This window comes from Hydra vulgaris, chromosome 14 (assembly GCF_038396675.1).
Source record: "Hydra vulgaris chromosome 14, alternate assembly HydraT2T_AEP".
NCBI lineage: Eukaryota > Metazoa > Cnidaria > Hydrozoa > Anthoathecata > Hydridae > Hydra > Hydra vulgaris.
The window spans coordinates 23,287,141-23,308,206 of record NC_088933.1 but is presented as its reverse complement, the minus strand read 5'-3'; the positions used below and the strand labels follow the sequence as shown (position 1 = coordinate 23,308,206).

Below are 21,066 nucleotides of genomic sequence, written 5' to 3'. Positions count from 1 at the left end.
ATTAGACCTTTTTAATATATTTTGACAATATTCCGAAGTTCATTTGTTGACATTATTCATGTCACCCTTAGTTTCCTAAAGAAAAACTAGTTTTTATTAAAGCTACTACAGAGCGAGTTATTATGTCATTTATGGAAATCACAAAAAAGTAACTTGTTTAAAGATTATAGAAAAGTTGTAGTTTTAGTTTAGATTAGAAGTTTTAGATTAGAAATCTAGCATTTACAAATTCTATTCATCATTAGACACCCGGTCTACTCAGTAATTATAGCCGACAGGTCTCCCTCAGACCCTTACCATTGTTTTCTATGCCAATAAAATTATTTGAATTTTTCTATATGAAATATTATAAAAAATATTTAATATTTATAAAACAAATACTAAATTTGTTTTATAATATTTAAGTGTATAATAAATAAACGAGTTTTTTGTTAATATTTTTATATTTAGGTTAAAAACAACTAAAATATAAAATCCTCCTATATTAATGTCCAGCAAATAATATTAACAGAACCTTACACTCGCACCTATACAAATTTGAATATATACATACATACATACATACATACATACATACATACATATACATATATATATATATATATATATATATATATATATATATATATATATATATATATATATATATATATATATATATATATATATATAAACACACGCCTGCAATATTGCAATGTGAAATAAATATTTACATAAAAAATATATTATGAGATACATATGCTAATTATATAATAATACTAATAAAATATCTAAAGACATAATACAAAAATAAAATGTTTCTTAATAGGATTATATATCCAATATAAATAAATATAATTACATATGAATATTTACTATAATAGAACATTAGTTTGTCGGTTAGTTTTTTTTAATTTTTAAAAACAATTTATAAACGACAAAGATTATTTCAGTTATTATTTTAGTTAAAAATAAAGCAACTTTTGCTGCGTTTTATTCCTTGAATAAAAAAAGTTGTTTGGATGTGTGAATTTCTGGAGAGGTGAGGAAAAAACTTTTCTCCCGTAGTTTATAGATTAATAAAACAGTTTTAATATTTATAAAAATAAAATAAACAAAAACTAGCTCATTTCTAAACCTATAAATTCCCTATACTCATCTTTTTCACAAAAAAAAAATTTGCTTCTTGTGACGTCATTTAAAAAACATTTAATAATTGCCCAACAGCTATAAAAAATCCACGGATAATTAATAAATAAACATACACCTAAACGCTCTGGGTAACAATTTTTCAAAAACCAAACCATTTTTTTTACAGATGGGTAATCCATATTTTGTAGAGAAAATCCATCAAGGTCGATAACAAAAGAAAATTTCCCATCACTCTCTTCAAACTGATCACTTAACTTACAGAGTTCCTCTAAACAATAGATAATGTATTTGTTTAAACTTTCCTCGTTGCCATGATATTTATTATGATAGCGCGGATACATATAAGCAACTGGTCTACCTGCTACATCTCTTTTGTCCGAAAATTTAACTCGACCAATCGAATGTTCAGCCATAATCTCTGGGTCATACTTATCAATTTGGTCAACCTTAAACTGAAGGCGCCAATTACAGAACTGTTTGAAAACTTCAAATGATTCTTCAACAGTAACATTAGCTTGAAGAAATTGAGTTAAAACTCTCCGATTAATCCATGCTTCATTCCAATCTTTTTGGATCTTAATTTCATCTTGAACTAATTGATATAAAATATCTACATTACGAGGGTCAGCTTGTGGGCGCTGTATATTATACTTAGAGTCCAATGCATTTCCAGCCATTATTAATACATTTTTTTTCAAATAAATACAACTAAAACAAATTTAATACACTTGTTGTGGATAAATATATTTATACATTATATAAATATAATGATTATAATATGATTATAAATATATATAATGATTATAATATGATATATATATATGTACATATACATATAAATATATGTATATAAATATATACTTACATATATATATATACTTACATATATATATATTAATGTATATATATATATATATATATATATATATATATATATATATATATATATATATATATATATATATATATATATATATATATATATATATATATATTTAAGAATCATTTGAAGTTTTCAAAGGCAAAACCAAAAATGTCACACTTTCAGACTTTTTTTACATATTATCTCCACTATATAATAGGTATATTGCTGCACAATGATTAATGTGCATATTATTTAAAAAATTTTAATTCACCACTAAAGATACACTTAGTGACACAGGTACACTTAGTAACATATTTGATAGTATTCTCAAGATAAAAAATACTGTGACATCACTTGTTTTCCTCTTGCAACCTATATATATATATATATATATATATATATATATATATATATATATATATATATATATATATATATATATATATATATATATATATATATATATAACATATTAAATTAAATTTATAGCATCAATTAGCCTCTTTAACACTATTTTAATGTAAGCTATTTCACAAAAAAGAAAAAAAGACAAGTCTGTTTGTGATAGAAAAATATATAAAATATATTAAACAAATTCACACAATTTAGAAAGCTAATATTATTTAATCAAAAAATTGTTTAAATATACAAGTTAAAATATACAACAATTGTCACATTAAAATAAAAATATACAACAATAACAACAAAATATAACAAGTGTTTAAAAACATGAAGGAATAATGATTGACATTTTTAAAAAGTTATTATGTAATAAAAAAGAAAAGTTTTAATGTAGAAGCACGAAAAAAAAAAAGAAAATGAATACTATGAAAATTTTTTTATCAAACCCGTAACCACTTAATAGTACCATAGTATTATTGTCGACATTAAATCACTACATACATATATTTTATACAATATGGGTGCAGTATATTATATAAAAATCTAGTGCTGCAGTTTTTATACTAAAACTCAGCGTACCGTTTTAAACAATATGGTTAGAACAGTAAAAAACTATATAAATAGATTTAGGTAACACGTTAACTGGAAGAGATTAAATCTAAAAAATTATCAAAATAATTAAAAAGTATATAGCCTATTCATCAGATGGATTGCTTGCATTATTTATTCTTCTACCGCCTTTTGCAGCTGGTGGTTTTGGTTTTGCGAATTTCTGCTTGTGCACATTTTTTTGCGGATGCAGTTCCTCTTGAAGAAAGTCTTCTGTAAGTTCTGAACCTTCTGAGATTTCAAGCTAAAGAAATATGGTAATATGTCACAATAAAATTTACCTCAAATATGACAACTCATGTCAACTCATGTCATGTCAAGAAATTTTAGCAAGTGAAGCAAAAGATGGTATTTTCTTGATTATAAGAAATTTTTGCAAGTGATGGCAAAAGATGGTATCTTCTTGATTGCAAGAAATTTTAGCAAGTGAAACAAGAGATGGTATCTTTTTAGGACAAGATATCTGTAGCCACAAAAATAAAGAAAATCAGATATAAAAAAAAATATAAAGAATCGCTTACAAAGTAGACTGGTACAAACCCTCGTAACACCAAAAATATATAATAACAAATCTCTTGAATTTAACTGTTAAGAAATCAGCAACCAAAAAATGTTAATAAGTATTTACTTTCAGTAAATTACTAAAGACTACTGCTCCTGGATATGCCACTGTTGTGCACGACCTGTGAATAAGGTCTGGACACGCCTATGAATTTAAACAAAGACATTGCAAGAGCTATGTCTATGTTTAAAATCATTTATTTTAAATTTAAAATCGCTTCAAGCGCAAATACTTGTAATAATTAATTAAATAAAAAGCTTCTACTATGGATATAACTCTATTACTAATTTTTCAAAACAATACATCGAGGGAGTTTAGACCCTCGTTATTAAATATATTTATACTTGATAACTGCAGTGCACTGTTAAAGTCTACAAAAGATATCTTTAATAATAACAGAAAAATAACAGGTTTTCTTGAAATTGTTAAAAACAAAAAATGATGCAAGATATCACACTATGAAACTAAGAAAAACACAAATGTAGCAGACGACCTTAGCCTTTTATTTTTAATTATAACAGCCACATGCTATAGTTATAATATCATTTTAATGCATTAACTTAATTATTTCTGTCATTTTAGGCATTAACTTGATAACTTAATGTCTGTCATTTAACTTAATGCTGATGTTGTTTCTTGATTTTTTTCATTTCTTTAAATTTAACAAAATTTAACTGTTGTAATTTTGATAAAAACTAAAAAAATATATACACTTTAAATTAAAAATGAGACTAAAACGTCTAGCCTAGCCTTAGTCAACCTTAAGTTTCAAGAAACCAATTGAGAAATAGAAATTGATAAGAGATTGAGAAAGACAAAAATTTATTGTGTCAAAGAGTTTTCTTATGTAACCAGAAAAGTAGTAAGGCAGTGCAATTAGTAATATCATCAAAGATATGATTTTAGGATACCTCTTGTAGCTCATGTTGATGGCAAACATTTACCTGACTTCAATACTGCTAATTCAAACTCTCTCTGTATAGTTGTATCGAAAAATGATGCAGAGAAATTATTAGTTATCTCGATATCCAAGGAACTGGCAAAATTTTGTAGTTATTATGTTGATACATAAAAACTATTATACTTTAATTACTTTAGACCTGCAAAAAATTGTCAGAGTGGTTATCTGCTTTGTCTTCTGACACAACAAGTTCTAATCCTGACATTCATAAAGATGCTATAATGATAGTAAAGAAAATGTTTGATAAATAATTTTTATTTTTTAACTACACCATAACCACATCCCGGAACTCATAGCTGTGGTTGCATTCAATTTAATTTTTAACTACGTCAGCCATATTGAATAGGTTTAAAGATCAACGTTTAATAATCAGAAACAATAACACTGACTAATTCTAAAAACCAGAAGTTACAAAAAATCATAATAAACTTTTTTCAAAATCTTTTCAAAATTAAAGAATAACTTGATCTTGAAATCATTATTTGTATCATACTTGGAGTTCCAAAATGAACATTCAGCATTTTGCTTCACCAAGTGCATATCATAGAGTATGCTAGATGTTTAAAGGCATCTATCATTTTGTGAACAGCTTATGTGGACTACTTATAAACTGAAAAAAATGTTAAAATTAAAATGTTCTGTTCATGTATGCAATGTCGTAGTTCATCAAACAGCTGTTGTTTTCTATACAATGACTTTTGTTTTTTTTTAACTATGGAATTAATAAAAAAAATGGATAGCAAAATGGAAAAGGATGCACCAAAGAAAATAAGATATTACCTAAAGTATGTAAGTAAAGACCTAGGTTGGCATAGCTTTATTTTTCCAATACTGTTCTATAATTTATGATTTTAAAGACATAGATTATCAAAAAAAGATGTGAGAAAAAAAAATTTCTTTCTAATCAAAAAGTTTGATTTTATTACAAAATGTTGCATAAATATCTTCTCTGCAAGAAAACTAACAGTGAAAATTTTTTCTTTAGTGAACTATAAACAAAGGCAAAATTACAAGACTATAACAGCACAGTTTTGCTAACAATTGTGCTAAATGAGTTGTGAAATCTGATTCTAAAATATTGCTTACTAAATTGTTCTTTTTCATAGAAAAAACCATAGAGATAAAGTTGTATGTATGTATGTATGTATGTATGTATGTATGTATGTATGTATGTATGTATGTATGTATGTATGTATGTATGTATGTATGTATGTATGAATGAATGAATGTATGTATGTATGTATGTATGTATGTATGTATGTATGTATGTATGTATGTATGTATGTATGTATGTATGTATGTATGTATGTATGTATGTATGTATGTGTGTATGAATGTATATATGCATGTATATACAAACATTACTTTTTTTCTTATATATTTTTATTTTAACTTACTTTTTTTCCAATTTCCATTTTTAATATGTCTTCACAGCCAGACAAGAGGGTTGCTTTACATGATGAATACAACATTCTTTCCTTTACAGAGCAACTGTAACCCGGCATTGAATAAATAAAAACTGGAAAGTAATATGTTAATTTTGCTCAGTTTCTTTTCAGTGAAATAAATAACCATTAAATTAAACTATCCAATATAAAAATATTTTTAACAATATTGTTTATGTATATTAAATATAACTTCTAATAAATAAATAAAAGAAGTTATATTTATTATATTATTTTTATCTCAACAACACTTAGTTGATGCATCATATTTTGATTATAAAATGTGCAAAGCATAAGTGATTTAGGATATGACACATCATGAAATAATTTTTTTTTTCGTTTCGCATTTATGAACATTAACTATTGCAATTTTTTAAATTAATGAAAAAGTTTTACTGTAAAAATGGTATTATGTACTGAAAAAAAAAAGAATTAAAAATTTTGTCTTTATTTTTTTATTAGTATCAATGGGGTAATCGTGTAGTGGTAGAGCGCTGCACCCAGCAAGTTTCCCTGCGCAGCGGCATTGTTCATTAAGATATGTTTCAGCGTCAATGAGTTGAGAGAGGGATGTAATCATAATAAAGTAGCCTCCTCGACTGTAGTGACCCTCCTCAACTGTAGTGACCCTCCTTGACTGTAGTGACCCTCCTTGACTGTAGTGACCCTCCTCGACTGTAGTCCCTAAGGCTGAGAGGGTCTCAGCCTTAGGGAATTGAAAAAAAAGTAGAAAAATAAGGATTAAGAATTATATTTTTCTTTTTCTCATTTCATACATATTAATATGTGCCATGTGATGTAATAAATAAAACTATTGGATTAAAAGAAACATACTTTTGGTAGCTGATGCAAATTATTTTATAATATCATCTCAAATATAACTTTTAAAATATGAATATTTTAAAAGTTATATTTAATTCTTTGTGCCTTAAATCATGTAAAGAATATTCATTTTTTTAAAAGTTTATTCAAAATCTATTATTTGCCTTTAAAATTACCATATTTGCATTAATAATGTTTTGTCAAAACATACGCATTTTAAAGTAATCCAATAAATAAACTTTTAGACATGACACATTTTTCAAACATCGAAGGAAAGTTTGTTTTTGAATAAAAAATTGATGTGTACATATTTATTGCATTTTGGTTAGAATAATATACTTCAAAATTATTTTAAAAGTTTTTTCATTTGAAAGTAAAAGATTTTAACAAAAAAATGGTGAGGGGCAACTCTAAATTTCAGTAAACAACCAAGATCAGCAAAATGATTACTTTCAGTCGCCTGGTGACCAACTTAAAATAGGTTTTTACACCATAATAATTACACGCTATGTAAATTTTGCAATTAATATCAAGTTCATCCTATAGAGAATGCCTTTTAGTGTTTAGTACTATATATCGAAAAAGATATTTCTATTTCAAATTTTTTACCTAAAACATTTATAATTTAAAATACCAAATTGATATTTTCTTAAATTTTATTTAAACTATACTGCCTGTTGCCTCATTCACTCATTCTATACTGCCTGTTGCAGTTAAAGAAACCAAATATATGATTTTGTAAACTTTTAACAGTTACACTGGGGTTCTTTCATGGGAGTTTTTAGTTGTGAATTATAATATTGAAATACCATTTACCAAATTTAAATATAAAAATAATTTGTTGTTCCACTTCAATTTCTAGAGTATTGCATGTATTATGATATTTTACAAATCTATTTTGTTTATGAGAAAATTGAATTCTGATCCACCATAGCCCTAACTTGTTGTTGCAATTCAATTTTTCAGAATGAAATTACATGTTTTCTGTTTAGTAATTATTGAAAAAATGCCTAATATTGGGAGAAAAAAAAAAAACATGGATAATGCACAAACTTTTATGCAAAATATTTCAAATATCTTTTTTGGATTTATTACCTTGATTTTCATTCTTTGTGCAGTACTTCTAATGGGTATGTAGTACGCAACTCTAAACGGAGTTCTTTTGAGGAACTTAATATTACTAATAAAAGTTACATTGTGTGAATACAACTTTAACCAATACAATAAAAAAATTATGCCAAGTAAAATAACAAAAGATATAGCACTTTTAAAGTTTTATCAGTAATGCTATTTTTGTAACAAAAATATTTTTTAATGAAGATATGAGTTGCTATGAGTAACCATTATACAAAATTTATTAAACAGGAAGTATTAATTAAATGGTATCGTGCTTTTGTTTGTGTAAATAATTTTCATCAGACAATAAATATTTTTTCATTTTTAAGCTCCAGAACATCAAAAGGCTGGAAAAAAGGATGATTTTATTATTTAAGCCTAGGCAATTATATACATGGGTATCAAACCCGTCAGTTGATTGGCAAGTTATCTGCAACTGGAAATATGACCATGTGCAATTTCTCAAACTTGTTTTTTTTTCTGGTGTATTTTTAATGTGATTGACCATTACATATTACACTTTAAATAACAATTGATATTTTCTTTGTTACAAATAATGTGACTTTTAATGTTCGAAATAGAAACATTGGCTGCTACAAAACTTTTTACTGGCAAATTTTTTTTCTTACAATTAAACATTACCCTTTTTTCATTAGATGTTACAGAATGTATAAAATGCATACCTATTGTCTCTAAGTAGTCTCCTTCATGTGTATGTTTAAACAAAAAAAAATGATATCTTGGATGATCATTTGGAATTTCTCTTGCTAATCCACGTGTTTCTATATCGTATGCTTTCTCAAGATTAATGATTTCATTTTTGACATCAATTGACTAAAACAAAGATTTTTTTAAATATAAGGAAAATTTTTAAAGTTGAAACCCAAATAGCACTTAATACTAATGTAATTGTAAAATATTAATACTAATAATACTAATGTAACACTTAATACTAATAATACAATCACTAACACACTTTATACTAATTATACAAATACTAACACACTTAATACTAATATACTAATAATACTAATAATATTAATGCGATATTATATTTTATTATAATTACTTACTATGTATTTACAACTGTATTCACTTACTGGTTTCATTCAGTTTTTAACCTGAAGAAAAACCAGTTTTCTGATATTGTTTTACATGTAAATTGTTATTTTATATGTAAAACAATTTTATCAGAAAATTAAATGATTTTTTATTAATTATCTTGATTGTTTAATTTATTACAGTTTATTTATGCTTGTAATTATAAATGTCAACTTGTTTGACTAATAACAATATCAAATCATGTTACTACTACATGACAAGTTTGAAAGTCAAATTTATTACAATGAATTCTTAAAAGTTTTAAGGGGGATTTTTAACCTGCACTCATACATACTTGACTTTCTCACAGATTGCAAGTAGTTTGTTAAATATATTAAAGGAAAATAATTAATTTATGTAACTAAATATTTAACTTATACAACTAAAGTCTAAATTAAATTTGGTATTTTAAAAAAACATATCTTTTTGGAACTTTAGTATAAAACCAAAAGCAATTTAATGAAATAATATTATTTTAAAACAAAACCAACTAAAATTAAAGAATAAACATAGAATAAAATAAGAACTACGTTTAAAAAATTTGATAAATTTTTTTTAAAATGTAAACTGTTTATACCAACTGTACGTAAGAAATTTCTTTTTTGGCAATTCGAACAAGCTCTTCTATAGCTGCCTCGCTAATTGGAAAACTAATTCCTGGTAAAGTTGACGCTTTTGTACTGACAGCTGCATCTAAATGTTGCTAAGAAAAAGATATTTTTTAAAACATTTTTACAAATAAGTAGAGGTTTCCTTTTTTCAGAAAAGTTTTTTTTAATCATAAGTCAAAATTAAGAACATAATTAAGCTAAAAACAGTTTTAAAAATTTTAATAATTACTCTCTCATGATTAATACAAGTAGGGGTGTGTGAGGGAATTTTAGCCCAGATCTAATAAACAGGGAGGGGGGGGGTTTAATAAAAGGGTGGGTGGTGGTTTTTTCTTAAATCTAAATTTAAACTTTCTCCTTTTTGTAATTATCTCAATCTATATTGTTTAGATCGCCATTAAACATAAAATATAATTACAAAAACTGTTAATATAAAAATTGTTACAAAATATAATATATTAAAAAACAATAAAGAAGGCTATGTAAAGATAACGTAACTAAATGGGTTTGTGACTATTTACTTTTTATTTATAAGCCCATTACAATTAACAGGAATCATCAAGGGAAAACATATGGTCCAGCCCGATGCTAATTTGTTTATGGAAAAAATAAATTTTGTTCATAAAATCACTGTACTCTTGTGAGAAAGATTATATTTTGTTTATATCTAAAATCAATTCTCTGCAACAATAAATTTAAATTAATACCAAATAGCAACCCTAGAGTGTACAGGTTTACATGTTCCTGTGGGGTAATTTAAATTGGGGAAATGAAAAAAAGAATTTGGCCAGAAAGCATTGAACACCAAATAAATAGCATGAACAGCTATTGCCAACCTTGTGGAGCAGCTGAAAATTAAAAAGTTTGATCCCCACCATTTCCCTGGTACTACCAGGGAAATGGTGGGGATCAAACTGGGAACTTCTCGCTTATGAGGCGAGCGCTCTACCACTACACCACTACCGCATCTAGTGATGTTAATGAAATATCAGTGTATCAGTTTCCAAGTGATAATGTTAGGCGTGAAAAATGGATAAAAGCATACTATAAACTCTAATTTGGTTGTTATAAAGTATACTGTTATCTGTGAGTTACACTGGTCTCCAAATTTTGATACAGTTATAGCGCGTGGAAGAAAACACCAACCAAAAAATGCTCCTTCTGTTTAGCTGGGAGTACCTTTATCTCAGATTCTAACTGCTAATCTAAATGAAAGAACTGCCAAAACATCTTTAAGTGGCATTAGAAGTACGTTAGATGATGAGCTAGACATATTTCTTAAAAGGGATAAAACTACTTATTGTGACATTAAAAACAAGTTTATCAATAGCAGTGATCACCAATACCCAGTAATATCATTTATGGTTGATGGCTATGTTGTTATACAATCTTTGCAATTTTTTCATGGAATACCTTTTTTTGCACTTAAAATTTATGAAAATCTTACCTTTGAAAAATTTCATTATGAGTTTAAGCATAAGATTTCTAGTTTAACAGTGAATGGAATCGAAACTGTTGAAACCTGGTCAAAATTTGATGAGATGCTTCATTTTTTAAGCTCTTTGAAAATGGACAATAATAAAGAACTATGCAACATATTTCAGTTATGGAACCAAATACAGTGGGAGATTAGAGATATTTTAAACACCTGAAATAGTTATATGCTCTTTTGTATATTTTTCAACATCAAGGGTATTATATAATTGCTTAAGAAATGATTATCAACATCTGTCTATTTCAACACTCTAAGTACTTCAAAAATTCAACAGCTTAAATGAAACTTAATTTTTTATCAATTAAATATTATTATTGATATTTTTTTTTTTGCATATTGAATTCGTTTTGATTTTTGTATATTGATTTGTATTGAATTTTCTTTCAGAATAATCTTTATTTTTTATTTTTATAAAGTTATTTTTTTCTGAAATAACCAGACAAAGTTTATTTTCCATAATAAAGTGTTTTGTTCTGACACTTATTTCTCTAACTGTATGTTGCACACAATTAAATAAGAGATGCAGTAAACAATATACTACTAATTCTAATGCAGTCTAGAAATTTTGAAAAATATGACATATCAAAAGATGTCTAAGCATTAACTAGAACTCCACGTTATATTGTATCCACGCTGAATTGAACAAGTAATAGAATTTAGATTTACAAAGGTTTGAAGTAGATATTAATTTTATAACTATTAATGTAAATACTGATAGACTTCTTATTCAGTGCTTCGATAGCAATTAGAGCCAATTTTTTGTTTAATAGGAAAATATCATGTACTGTCCTTTTCCAGTGGCTATTTATATTTGAAATGCAATGTTATCAAGTTTTCATAACACAATTTTATTTACAAAATTTTGTAGCAGAAGTTATTAATCATCAACCAATCAATTATTAAAGTTATAAATTAAAACAATTAATGGGTTAGTTAATAAAAAACAGTATGGATTTATTTTGCATTGTTTTATTTGTAATGCTCCAGCATATGCATTTGTTAGTTGTCGCTCAGGTCACATATCAAAAAATAACTGGTAAACTTCTGTGACAGAATATTAAAAAAAAAATAACTGGTAAACTTCTGTGACAGAATATTTAAAAAAAAATAACTGGTAAACTTCTGTGACAGAATATTTAAAAAAAAACAACTGGTAAACTTCTGTGACAGAATATTTTAAAAAAAAATAACTGGTAAACTTCTGTGACAGAATATTTTTAAAAATAATAACTGGTAAACTTCTGTGACAGAATATTTAAAAAAAAAATAACTGGTAAACTTCTGTGACAGAATATTTAAAAAAAAATAATTGGTAAACTTCTGTGACAGAATATTTAAAAAAAAAATAACTGGTAAACTTCTGTGACAGAATATTTTTAAAAAAAATAACTGGTAAACTTCTGTGACAGAATATTTAAAAAAAAATAACTGTTAAACTTCTGTGACAGAATATTTAAAAAAAAATAACTGTTAAACTTCTGTGACGGAATATTTTAAAAAAAAATAACTGGTAAACTTCTGTGACAGAATATTTTAAAAAAAAATAACTGGTAAACTTCTGTGACAGAATACTTAAAAAAAAATAACTGTTAAACTTCTGTGACAGAAAATTTTAAAAAAATAACTGTTAAACTTCTGTGACAGAATATTTAAAAAAAAATAACTGTTAAACTTCTGTGACAGAATATTTTAAAAAAATAACTGGTAAACTTCTGTGACAGAATATTTTTAAAAAAAATAACTGGTAAACTTCTGTGACAGAATATTTAAAAAAAAATAACTGGTAAACTTCTGTGACAGAATATTTAAAAAAAAAATAACTGGTAAACTTCTGTGACAGAATATTTAAAAAAAAATAACTGTTAAACTTCTGTGACAGAATATTTAAAAAAAAATAATTGGTAAACTTCTGTGACAGAATATTTAAAAAAAAATAACTGGTAAACTTCTGTGACAGAATATTTAAAAAAAAAATAACTGGTAAACTTCTGTGACAGAATATTTTAAAAAAAAATAACTGGTAAACTTCTGTGACAGAATATTTAAAAAAAAATAACTGTTAAACTTCTGTGACAGAATATTTAAAAAAAAAATAACTGGTAAACTTCTGTGACAGAATATTTAAAAAAAAATAACTGTTAAACTTCTGTGACAGAATATTTTTTAAAAAAAAAAACTGGTAAACTTCTGTGACAGAATATTTTTTAAAAAAAATAACTGGTAAACTTCTGTGACAGAATATTTAAAAAAAAATAACTGGTAAACTTCTGTGACAGAATATTTTAAAAAAAAATAACTGGTAAACTTCTGTGACAGAATATTTTAAAAAAATAACTGGTAAACTTCTGTGACAGAATATTTAAAAAAAAATAACTGTTAAACTTCTGTGACAGAATATTTTAAAAAAATAACTGGTAAACTTCTGTGACAGAATATTTTTAAAAAAAATAACTGGTAAACTTCTGTGACAGAATATTTAAAAAAAAATAACTGTTAAACTTCTGTGACAGAATATTTAAAAAAAAATAACTGTTAAACTTCTGTGACAAAATATTTTAAAAAAAAATAACTGGTAAACTTCTGTGACAGAATATTTTAAAAAAAAATAACTGGTAAACTTCTGTGACAGAATATTTAAAAAAAAATAACTGTTAAACTTCTGTAACAGAATATTTTAAAAAAATAACTGGTAAACTTCAGTGACAGAATATTTAAAAAAAAATAACTGTTAAACTTCTGTGACAGAATATTTAAAAAAAAAATAACTGGTAAACTTCTGTGACAGAATATTTAAAATAAAATAACTGGTAAACTTCTGTGACAGAATATTTAAAAAAAAATAACTGGTAAACTTCTGTGACAAAATATTTTTTAAAAAAAATAACTGGTAAACTTCTGTGACAGAATATTTAAAAAAAAAATAACTGGTAAACTTCTGTGACAGAATATTTAAAAAAAAAAATAACTGGTAAACTTCTGTGACAGAATATTTAAAAAAAAAATAACTGGTAAACTTCTGTGACAGAATATTTAAAAAAAAAATAACTGGTAAACTTCTGTGACAGAATATTTAAAAAAAAATAACTGATAAACTTCTGTGACAGAATATTAAAAAAAAAATAACTGGTAAACTTCTGTGACAGAATATTTAAAAAAAAATAACTGGTAAACTTCTGTGACAGAATATTTAAAAAAAAAATAACTGGTAAACTTCTGTGACAGAATATTTTTAAAAAAAATAACTGGTAAACTTCTGTGACAGAATATTTAAAAAAAAATAACTGTTAAACTTCTGTGACAGAATATTTAAAAAAAAAATAACTGGTAAACTTCTGTGACAGAATATTTAAAAAAAAATAACTGGTAAACTTCTGTGACAGAATATTAAAAAAAAAAAACTGGTAAACTTCTGTGACAGAATATTTTTTAAAAAAAATAACTCGTAAACTTCTGTGACAGAATATTTAAAAAAAAATAACTGGTAAACTTCTGTGACAGAATATTTTAAAAAAAATAACTGGTAAACTTCTGTGACAGAATATAAAAAAAAAATAACTGGTAAACTTCTGTGACAGAATATTTTTTAAAAAAAATAACTGGTAAACTTCTGTGACAGAATATTTTAAAAAAAAATAACTGGTAAACTTCTGTGACAGAATAATTTAAAAAAAAATAACTGGTAAACTTCTGTGACAGAATATTTTAAAAAAATAACTGGTAAACTTCTGTGACAGAAAATTTAAAAAAAATAACTGTTAAACTTCTGTGACAAAATATTTTAAAAAAAAATAACTGGTAAACTTCTGTGACAGAATATTTTAAAAAAAAATAACTGGTAAACTTCTGTGACAGAATATTTAAAAAAAAATAACTGTTAAACTTCTGTAACAGAATATTTTAAAAAAATAACTGGTAAACTTCTGTGACAAAATATTTAAAAAAAAATAACTGTTAAACTTCTGTGACAGAATATTTAAAAAAAAAATAACTGGTAAACTTCTGTGACAGAATATTTAAAATAAAATAACTGGTAAACTTCTGTGACAGAATATTTAAAAAAAAATAACTGGTAAACTTCTGTGACAGAATATTTAAAAAAAAAATAACTGGTAAACTTCTGTGACAGAATATTTAAAAAAAAAAATAACTGGTAAACTTCTGTGACAGAATATTTAAAAAAAAAATAACTGGTAAACTTCTGTGACAGAATATTTAAAAAAAAAATAACTGGTAAACTTCTGTGACAGAATATTTAAAAAAAAATAACTGATAAACTTCTGTGACAGAATATTAAAAAAAAAATAACTGGTAAACTTCTGTGACAGAATATTTAAAAAAAAATAACTGGTAAACTTCTGTGACAGAATATTTAAAAAAAAAATAACTGGTAAACTTCTGTGACAGAATATTTTTAAAAAAAATAACTGGTAAACTTCTGTGACAGAATATTTAAAAAAAAATAACTGTTAAACTTCTGTGACAGAATATTTAAAAAAAAAATAACTGGTAAACTTCTGTGACAGAATATTTTAAAAAAAATAACTGGTAAACTTCTGTGACAGAATATTTAAAAAAAAAAACTGGTAAACTTCTGTGACAGAATATTTTTTAAAAAAAATAACTGGTAAACTTCTGTGACAGAATATTTAAAAAAAAATAACTGGTAAACTTCTGTGACAGAATATTTTAAAAAAAAATAACTGGTAAACTTCTGTGACAGAATATTTAAAAAAAAATAACTGGTAAACTTCTGTGACAGAATATAAAAAAAAAATAACTGGTAAACTTCTGTGACAGAATATTTTTTAAAAAAAATAACTGGTAAACTTCTGTGACAGAATATTTAAAAAAAAAATAACTGGTAAACTTCTGTGACAGAATATTTTAAAAAAAAATAACTGGTAAACTTCTGTGACAGAATATTTTAAAAAAATAACTGGTAAACTTCTGTGACAGAATAATTTAAAAAAATAACTGGTAAACTTCTGTGACAGAATATTTAAAAAAAAATAACTGTTAAACTTCTGTGACAGAATATTTAAAAAAAAAATAACTGGTAAACTTCTGTGACAGAATATTTAAAAAAAAATAACTGGTAAACTTCTGTGACAGAATATTTAAAAAAAAATAACTGGTAAACTTCTGTGACAGAATATTTTTTAAAAAAATAACTGGTAAACTTCTGTGACAGAATATTTAAAAAAAAAATAACTGGTAAACTTCTGTGACAGAATATTTAAAAAAAAAAATAACTGGTAAACTTCTGTGACAGAATATTTAAAAAAAAAATAACTGGTAAACTTCTGTGACAGAATATTTAAAAAAAAAATAACTGGTAAACTTCTGTGACAGAATATTTAAAAAAAAATAACTGATAAACTTCTGTGACAGAATATTAAAAAAAAAATAACTGGTAAACTTCTGTGACAGAATATTTAAAAAAAAATAACTGGTAAACTTCTGTGACAGAATATTTAAAAAAAAATAACTGGTAAACTTCTGTGACAGAATATTTAAAAAAAAATAACTGGTAAACTTCTGTGACAGAATATTTAAAAAAAAATAACTGGTAAACTTCTGTGACAGAATATTTAAAAAAAAATTACTAGTAAACTTCTGTGACAGAATATTTAAAAAAACATAACTGGTAAACTTCTGTGACAGAATATTTAAAAAAAAATAACTAGTAAACTTCTGTGACAGAATATTTTAAAAAAAAATAACTGGTAAACTTCTGTGACAGAATATTAAAAAAAAATAACTGGTAAACTTCTGTGACAGAAAATTTAAAAAAAATAACTGGTAAACTTCTGTGACAGAATATTTTTAAAAAAAATAACTGGTAAACTTCTGTGACAGAATATTAAAAAAAAATAACTGGTAAACTTCTGTGACAGAAAATTTAAAAAAAATAACTGGTAAACTTCTGTGACAGAATATTTAAAAAAAAAATAACTGGTAAACTTCTGTGACAGAATATTTAAAAAAAAATAACTGATAAACTTCTGTGACAGAATACTTAAAAAAAAATAACTGGTAAACTTCTGTGACAGAATATTTAAAAAAAAATAACTGATAAACTTCTGTGACAGAATATTTAAAAAAAAATAACTGGTAAACTTCTGTGACAGAATATTTAAAAAAAAAGTAACTGGTAAACTTCTGTGACAGAATATTTAAAAAAAAATAACTGGTAAACTTCTGTGACAGAATATTTAAAAAAAAATAACTGGTAAACTTCTGTGACAGAATATTTAAAAAAAAATAACTGGTAAACTTCTGTGACAGAATATTTAAAAAAAAATAACTGGTAAACTTCTGTGACAGAATATTTAAATAAAAATAACTGGTAAACTTCTGTGACAGAATATTTAAAAAAAAAATAACTAGTAAACTTCTGTGACAGAATATTTTTAAAAAAAATAACTGGTAAACTTCTTTGAAATAAAATAAAAAAAAAAATAACTGGTAAACTTCTGTGACAGAATATTTAAAAAAAATAACTGGTAAACTTCTGTGACAGAATATTTAAAAAAAAAATAACTAGTAAACTTCTGTGACAGAATATTTTAAAAAAAAATAACTGGTAAACTTGTGTGACAGAATATTTAAAAAAAATAACTGGTAAACTTCTGTGACAGAATATTTAAAAAAAAATAACTGGTAAACTTCTGTGACAGAATATTTTTAAAAAAAATAACTGGTAAACTTCTGTGACAGAATATTAAAAAAAAAATAACTGGTAAACTTCTGTGACAGAAAATTTAAAAAAAATAACTGGTAAACTTCTGTGACAGAATATTTTTAAAAAAAATAACTGGTAAACTTCTGTGACAGAATATTTAAAAAAAAATAACTGGTAAACTTCTGTGACAGAACATTTAAAAAAAAAATAACTGGTAAACTTCTGTGACAGAATATTTAAAAAAAAAATAACTGGTAAACTTATGTGACAGAATATTTAAAAAAAAATAACTGGTAAACTTCTGTTACAGAATATTTAAAAAAAAATAACTGGTAAACTTCTGTGACAGAAAATTTAAAAAAAATAACTGGTAAACTTCTGTGACAGAATATTTTTAAAAAAAATAACTGGTAAACTTCTGTGACAGAATATTTATAAAAAATAACTGGTAAACTTCTGTGACAGAATATTTAAAAAAAAAATAACTGGTAAACTTCTGTGACAGAATATTTTTTAAAAAAATAACTGGTAAACTTCTGTGACAGAATATTTAAAAAAAAATAACTGGTAAACTTCTGTTACAGAATATTTAAAAAAAAATAACTGGTAAACTTCTGTGACAGAATATTTAAAAAAAAAATAACTGGTAAACTTCTGTGACAGAATATTTAAAAAAAAATAACTGGTAAACTTCTGTTACAGAATATTTAAAAAAAAATAACTGGTAAACTTCTGTGACAGAAAATTTAAAAAAAATAACTGGTAAACTTCTGTGACAGAATATTTTTAAAAAAAATAACTGGTAAACTTCTGTGACAGAATATTTAAAAAAAAATAACTGGTAAACTTCTGTGACAGAATATTTAAAAAAAAAATAACTGGTAAACTTCTGTGACAGAATATTTTTAAAAAAAATAACTGGTAAACTTCTGTGACAGAATATTTAAAAAAAAATAACTGGTAAACTTCTGTTACATAATATTTAAAAAAAAATAACTGGTAAACTTCTGTGACAGAAAATTTAAAAAAAAATAACTGGTAAACTTCTGTGACAGAAAATTTAAAAAAAATAACTGGTAAACTTCTGTGACAGAATATTTTTAAAAAAAATAACTGGTAAACTTCTGTGACAGAATATTTATAAAAAATAACTGGTAAACTTCTGTGACAGAATATTTAAAAAAAAAATAACTGGTAAACTTCTGTGACAGAATATTTTTTAAAAAAATAACTGGTAAACTTCTGTGACAGAATATTTAAAAAAAAATAACTGGTAAACTTCTGTTACAGAATATTTAAAAAAAAATAACTGGTAAACTTCTGTGACAGAATATTTAAAAAAAAAATAACTGGTAAACTTCTGTGACAGAATATTTAAAAAAAAATAACTGGTAAACTTCTGTTACAGAATATTTAAAAAAAAATAACTGGTAAACTTCTGTGACAGAAAATTTAAAAAAAATAACTGGTAAACTTCTGTGACAGAATATTTTTAAAAAAAATAACTGGTAAACTTCTGTGACAGAATATTTAAAAAAAAATAACTGGTAAACTTCTGTGACAGAATATTTAAAAAAAAAATAACTGGTAAACTTCTGTGACAGAATATTTTTAAAAAAAATAACTGGTAAACTTCTGTGACAGAATATTTAAAAAAAAATAACTGGTAAACTTCTGTTACAGAATATTTAAAAAAAAATAACTGGTAAACTTCTGTGACAGAATATTTAAAAAAAAAATAACTGGTAAACTTCTGTGACAGAATATTTAAAAAAAAAATAACTGGTAAACTTCTGTGACAGAATATTTAAAAAAAAATAACTGATAAACTTCTGTGACAGAATACTTAAAAAAAAATAACTGGTAAACTTCTGTGACAGAATATTTAAAAAAAAATAACTGATAAACTTCTGTGACAGAATATTTAAAAAAAAATAACTGGTAAACTTCTGTGACAGAATATTTAAAAAAAAAGTAACTTGTGAACTTCTGTGACAGAATATTTAAAAAAAAATAACTGGTAAACTTCTGTGACAGAATATTTAAAAAAAATAACTGGTAAACTTCTGTGACAGAATATTTAAAAATATAACTGGTAAACTTCTGTGACAGAATATTTAAAAAAAAATAACTGGTAAACTTCTGTGACAGAATATTTAAAAAAAAAATAACTGGTAAACTTCTGTGACAGAATATTTTTAAAAAAAATAACTGGTAAACTTCTGTGACAGAATATTTAAAAAAAAATAACTGGTAAACTTCTGTTACAGAATATTTAAAAAAAAATAACTGGTAAACTTCTGTGACAGAATATTTAAAAAAAAAATAACTGGTAAACTTCTGTGACAGAATATTTTTAAAAAAAATAACTGGTAAACTTCTGTGACAGAATATTTAAAAAAAAATACCTGGTAAACTTCTGTTACAGAATATTTAAAAAAAAATAACTGTTAAACTTCTGTGACAGAATATTTAAAAAAAAATAACTGGTAAACTTCTGTTACAGAATATTTAAAAAAAAATAACTGTTAAACTTCTGTGACAAAATATTTAAAAAAAAATAACTGGTAAACTTCTGTGACAGAATATTTAAAAAAAAATAACTGGTAAACTTCTGTGACAGAATATTTAAAAAAAAAATAACTGGTAAACTTCTGTGACAGAATATTTTTAAAAAAAATAACTGGTAAACTTCTGTGACAGAATATTTAAAAAAAAATAACTGTTAAACTTCTGTGACAAAATAATTAAAAAAAAATAACTGGTAAACTTCTGTGACAGAATATTTAAAAAAAAAAACTGGTAAACTTCTGTGACAGAATATTTTTTTAAAAAAATAACTGGTAAACTTCTGTGACAGAATATTTAAAAAAAAATAACTGGTAAACTTCTGTGACAGAATATTTAAAAAAAAAATAACTGGTAAACTTCTGTGACAGAATATTTAAAAAAAAATAACTGGTAAACTTATGTGACAAAATATAAAAAAAAAATAACTGGTAAACTTCTGTGACAGAATATTTTTTGAAAAAAATAACTGGTAAACTTCTGTGACAGAATATTTTAAAAAAAAATAACTGGTAAACTTCTGTGACAGAATATTTTAAAAAAAAATAACTGGTAAACTTCTGTGACAGAATATTTAAAAAAAAATAACTGGTAAACTTCTGTGACAGAATATTTAAAAAAAAAATAACTGGTAAACTTCTGTGACAGAATATTTAAAAAAAATAACTGGTAAACTTCTGTGACAGAATATTT

The 21,066-nt window shown here is 24.4% G+C and overlaps 2 protein-coding genes across 2 annotated transcripts in view; both read right to left on the bottom strand.

The window, feature by feature from the left end:
• Nucleotides 1–790: 790 nt before the first annotated feature.
• LOC136091237 (phosphatidylinositol transfer protein 3-like) lies at nucleotides 791–1,872 on the bottom strand. Its single transcript, XM_065818456.1, has one exon. It carries the CDS (start codon nucleotides 1,806–1,808, stop codon nucleotides 1,101–1,103), a length of 708 nt encoding a protein of 235 aa, XP_065674528.1. The 5' UTR covers nucleotides 1,809–1,872; the 3' UTR covers nucleotides 791–1,100.
• Nucleotides 1,873–2,554: 682 nt separating this feature from the next.
• The window catches only part of LOC100198148 (twinfilin-1), a 70,334-nt gene continuing 51,822 nt past the window's right edge, over nucleotides 2,555–21,066 (bottom strand). The window contains exons 7-10 of the mRNA XM_065818448.1: nucleotides 9,592–9,717; nucleotides 8,597–8,747; nucleotides 5,928–6,049; nucleotides 2,555–3,251 (exon numbers count right to left, since the gene is read on the bottom strand). Coding sequence (XP_065674520.1) covers nucleotides 3,093–3,251; nucleotides 5,928–6,049; nucleotides 8,597–8,747; nucleotides 9,592–9,717 — 558 coding nt within the window. The 3' untranslated portion in view covers nucleotides 2,555–3,092. The remainder of the gene's footprint in view (nucleotides 3,252–5,927; nucleotides 6,050–8,596; nucleotides 8,748–9,591; nucleotides 9,718–21,066) is intronic.